The following is a 5,401-nucleotide window of genomic DNA, read 5'->3' as shown; positions in this document are numbered from 1 at the left end:
GTAACTACACTCAGGTAACAACACTCAGGTAACTACACTCAGGTAACTACACTCAGGTAACTACACTCAGGTAACAACATTCAGGTAACAACACTCAGGTAACTACTCTCAGGTAACAACACTCAGGTAACAACACTCAGGTAACTACACTCAGGTAACTACACTCAGGTAACTACACTCAGGTAACAACACTCAGGTAACTACTCTCAAGTAACTACACTCAGGTAACAACACTCAGGTAACTACACTCAGGTAACTACTCTCAGGTAACTACACTCAGGTAACTACTCTCAGGCAACAACACTCAGGTAACTACACTCAGGTAACTACACTCAGGTAACAACACTCAGGTAACTACTCTCAGGTAACTACACTCAGGTAACTACTCTCAGGCAACAACACTCAGGTAACTACACTCAGGTAACTACACTCAGGTAACTACACTCAGGTAACTACACTCAGGTAACTACTCTCAGGTAACAACACTCAGGTAACTACTCTCAGGTAACAACACTCAGGTAACAACACTCAGGTAACTACACTCGGGTAACTACACTCAGGTAACTACGCTCAGGTAACTACACTCGGGTAACTACACTCAGGTAACTACACTCAGGTAACTACACTCAGGTAACTACACTCAGGTAACTACACTCAGGTAACAACACTCAGGTAACTACACTCAGGTAACTACTCTCAGGTAACAACACTCAGGTAACTACTCTCAGGTAACTACACTCAGGTAACTACACTCAGGTAACTACACTCAGGTAACTACTCTCAGGTAACAACACTCAGGTAACTACACTCAGGTAACTACACTCAGGTAACTACACTCAGGTAACTACACTCAGGTAACAACATTCAGGTAACTACACTCAGGTAACTACACTCAGGTAACTAATCTCAGGTAACAACACTCAGGTAACTACACTCAGGTAACAACACTCAGGTAACAACACTCTGGTAACTACACTCAGGTAACTACTCTCAGGTAACTACACTCAGGTAACTACACTCAGGTAACTACACTCTGGTAACAACACTCGGGTAACTACACTCGGGTAACTACACTCAGGCAACTACACTCGGGTAACTACACTCAGGTAACTACACTCGGGTAACTACACTCTGGTAACAACACTCGGGTAACTACACTCAGGTAACTACTCTCAGGTAACTACACTCAGGTAACTACTCTCAGGTAGCTACTCTCAGGTAACTACACTCAGGTAACTACTCTCAGGTAACTATTCTCAGGTAACTACACTCAGGTAACTACTCTCAGGTAACTACTCTCAGGTAACTACACTCAGGTAACTACTCTCAGGTAACTACTCTCAGGTAACTACACTCATGTAACTACACTCAGGTAACAACACTCGGGTAACTACACTCAGGTAACTACACTCAGGTAACAACACTCAGGTAACAACACTCGGGTAACTACACTCAGGTAACAACACTCAGGTAACTACACTCGGGTAACTACACTCAGGTAACTACACTCAGGTAACAACACTCAGGTAACAACACTCAGGTAACTACACTCAGGTAACTACACTCAGGTAACAACACTCAGGTAGCTACTCTCAGGTAGCTACTCTCAGGTAACTACACTCAGGTAACTACTCTCAGGTAACTATTCTCAGGTAACTACACTCAGGTAACTACTCTCAGGTAACTACTCTCAGGTAACTACACTCAGGTAACTACTCTCAGGTAACTGCACTCAGGTAACTACACTCAGGTAACTACACTCAGGTAACTACTCTCAGGTAACTACTCTCAGGTAACAACACTCAGGTAACAACACTCAGGTAACAACACTCAGGTAACTACACTCAGGTAACAACACTCAGGTAACTACACTCAGGTAACAACACTCAGGTAACAACACTCAGGTAACTACACTCAGGTAACAACACTCAGGTAACAACACTCAGGTAACTACACTCAGGTAACATCACTGGGTTACAACACCGGTGTACTACACAAGTGTGTTACATGACAAGCGCAGGAACACGTGATGAGGGTAAACATGTGTGTGAAGGTCTGAGTGTACCTCAGGTGTTGAGCGCATAATTACCCTGAGTGTACCTCGGGTGTTGAGTACACAATTACCCCGAGTGTACCTCGGGTGTTGAGCGCATAATTACCCCGAGTGCCGTTGACTAACGCTCGTGAGGTTGTGATTGTGCTGTTTTGTGTAAATATGGTGTTTGATAGTGTAAACTTGGGATGTAAACTGAAAATTTATCTGGTAATATTGTGACAATAAACATTTTTAGTGGATATATTAGTGACGAGTCACTAGTGCATCCACTGTTACTTGGAACAATTTGCACGTTTTTTCTATGTACAAGTTTTATATAACATCCACCTGCTTAAGATCAGGAAAAAAGGAAACACTGGAACTGTGTAAAAACTGGAATATTTTTTTTTGTCATCTGGCGAGTCTTTAGTCGGAAGCGACCGGATTTTGACGTCTCCAGCACGAGCGTCCAGACTTCTGGAGTCTCCAGCACTAGCGTCCAGGCTTCTGGAGTCTCCAGCACTAGCGTCCAGACTTCTGGAGTCTCCAGCACTAGCGTCCAGGCTTCTGGAGTCTCCAGCACTAGCGTCTAGGCTTCTGGAGTCTCCAGCACGAGCGTCCAGGCTTCAGGAGTCTCCAGCACGAGCGTCCAGACTTCTGGAGTCTCCAGCACTAGCGTCCAGACTTCTGGAGTCTCCAGCACTAGCTTCCAGGCTTCTGGAGTCTCCAGCACTAGCGTCCAGACTTTTGGAGTCTCCAGCACGAGCGTCCAGGCTTCTGGAGTCTCCAGCACTAGCGTCCAGACTTCTGGAGTCTCCAGCACTAGCGTCCAGACTTCTGGAGTCTCCAGCACTAGCGTCCAGACTTCTGGAGTCTCCAGTACGAGCGTCCAGGCTTCAGGAGTCTCCAGTACGAGCGTCCAGGCTTCAGGAGTCTCCAGCACGAGCGTCCAGACTTCTGGAGTCTCCAGCACTAGCGTCCAGACTTCAGGAGTCTCCAGCACTAGCGTCCAGACTTCTGGAGTCTCCAGTACGAGCGTCCAGGCTTCAGGAGTCTCCAGTACGAGCGTCCAGGCTTCAGGAGTCTCCAACATGAGCGTCCAGGCTTCAGGAGTCTCCAACATGAGCGTCCAGGCTTCAGGAGTCTCCAACATGAGCGTCCAGGCTTCAGGAGTCTCCAACATGAGCGTCCAGGCTTCAGGAGTCTCCAGCACGAGCATCCAGGCTTCAGGAGTCTCCAGCACGAGCGTCCAGGCTTCTGGAGTCTCCAGCACTAGCGTCCAGGCTTCAGGAGTCTCCAGCACTAGCGTCCAGACTTCTGGAGTCTCCAGTACGAGCGTCCAGGCTTCTGGAGTCTCCAGTACGAGCGTCCAGGCTTCAGGAGTCTCCAGCACGAGCATCCAGGCTTCTGGAGTCTCCAGCACGAGCGTCCAGGCTTCTGGAGTCTCCAGCACGAGCGTCCAGGCTTCAGGAGTCTCCAGCACGAGCATCCAGGCTTCTGGAGTCTCCAGCATTAGCGTCCAGCCTTCTGGAGTCTCCAGCACGAGCATCCAGGCTTCTGGAGTCTCCAGCACGAGCGTCCAGGCTTTAGGAGTCTCCAGCACGAGCGTCCAGGCTTCAGGAGTCTCCAGCACGAGCGTCCAGGCTTCAGGAGTCTCCAGCACGAGCATCCAGGCTTTTGGAGTCTCCAGCACGAGCGTCCAGGCTTCTGGAGTCTCCAGCACGAGCGTCCAGGCTTCTGGAGTCTCCAACATGAGCGTCCAGGCTTCTGTGACGTCACAGAACTTCTCCACTTTAGTGCAGCCAAAGTAAGTTTTTGCTTTGCTTTTATCATATGTTCGTGATCAGGGAAGTGATTGTAACACTGCACGATGAAAAACGTTTTGGAATATTTTTTTTTTCAACTCACCTTAGGATTGTCATTGTAAAGTAAGGTGCAGTATACCGGTCAATTTAAATGCCGATGGAATATTTCTTTGTGACTAGAAGTGTTCTGCAGTCTTCAAATAACCATCGCACTTCATGTCTGAATAATCTTATGATATTAAATGGAGAGTTATCTTTGCCAACGATAAATTTTGCATAAAATTTGATGTGGATTCCACTCCATGTTGGAATTTAAAAACATAATTTTGTAATTCGATTGGCTACTGAGGCTTGCGAGAAACAAAATACAAACTGACTCTAGACAACCTAACGAAATTATTAAAAACCTTAAAGTTAATATGATTATTTATAATTTACAAGAATTACGAAATTTGCAACACCTGAAAAGTTGCAGTATAAAAAGCTAAGAAAACTTTATATATATATATATATATATATATATATATATATATATATATATATATATATATATATATATATATATATATATATATATATATATATATATATATATATATATATATATATATTTATATATATATATATATATATATATATATATATATATATATATATATATATATATATATATATATATATTAAATATGACCGAAAAAAGTAAGATTAATAATTCTAACACGAATTTCTCAATATTTCTTATGTTTCTTTTCACTGTTGATGGTAATTGAAAAGTCAATTCTCCAAAATTCATTTATATTTCTAGTCTGACGCGACACTTGAACGCGTTTCGTAATAACTTATTACATTTTCAAAGACTTTAGTTTACACACACACAACTATAACCTGCAAACACTAAACAGAGTTTAAACAGCTTTCATTTTATACCTGCATTTGGGTGAGGTGATATGTTACAACAGTTTTGGATGAGGTGAAAACAAACTTTCAACACAAGACAGAACACGAAACAATGGGTATAATATTAGGTAAGTTAAAGGGAAGAATGGAAGTAACTGCATGGGCCTATTGTCCCATATTTCTTGATGCTTCTATATTGGTGCGGAGTCTTGAAGTGGGTAGAATATAGTTGTACTTTTTCGGTCATATTTAATAATATATGTCTACAGGAAAGACTGCTACCAAAATATATATATATATATATATATATATATATATATATATATATATATATATATATATATATATATATATATATACCAAGTCATCACAGAACCGGACAGTGTGATGTAGTCATTGCATGAGTTCGATTTGGCATAGTTACATCTGCCAAGAAATGGTCCACAATACCAGATTTCATTGAATCTGATGTACTGGAAGATTCTTAATAATTTATCATGAAGTTGATTGTCCACATATATTATTATTTTGTTGCTACATCTATTATAAATCCATCCCTATCTGTGTTGGCAATGAACAATAGAAAGTTTCATTTTAAAAAAAATCAGTAAAACGTATAATTTACATCTATAATTAAGATTGTCAGTGTTCCGGTTGTTTGTCT

General features: G+C 42.3%; 1 protein-coding gene across 1 annotated transcript; it reads right to left on the bottom strand.

Moving 5' to 3' along the window:
* Positions 1-2,624: 2,624 nt before the first annotated feature.
* Positions 2,625-3,788, bottom strand: LOC138353927 (mucin-22-like). Its single transcript, XM_069307358.1, has one exon. It carries the CDS (start codon positions 3,786-3,788, stop codon positions 2,625-2,627), a length of 1,164 nt encoding a protein of 387 aa, XP_069163459.1.
* Between the last annotated feature and the right edge of the window lie 1,613 nt (positions 3,789-5,401).

The sequence above is a fragment of the Procambarus clarkii genome, chromosome 60 (assembly GCF_040958095.1).
Source record: "Procambarus clarkii isolate CNS0578487 chromosome 60, FALCON_Pclarkii_2.0, whole genome shotgun sequence".
Classification (NCBI taxonomy): domain Eukaryota; kingdom Metazoa; phylum Arthropoda; class Malacostraca; order Decapoda; family Cambaridae; genus Procambarus; species Procambarus clarkii.
The sequence above is the reverse complement of the archived record's forward strand: the minus strand, read 5'-3'. Positions and strand labels throughout refer to the sequence as shown.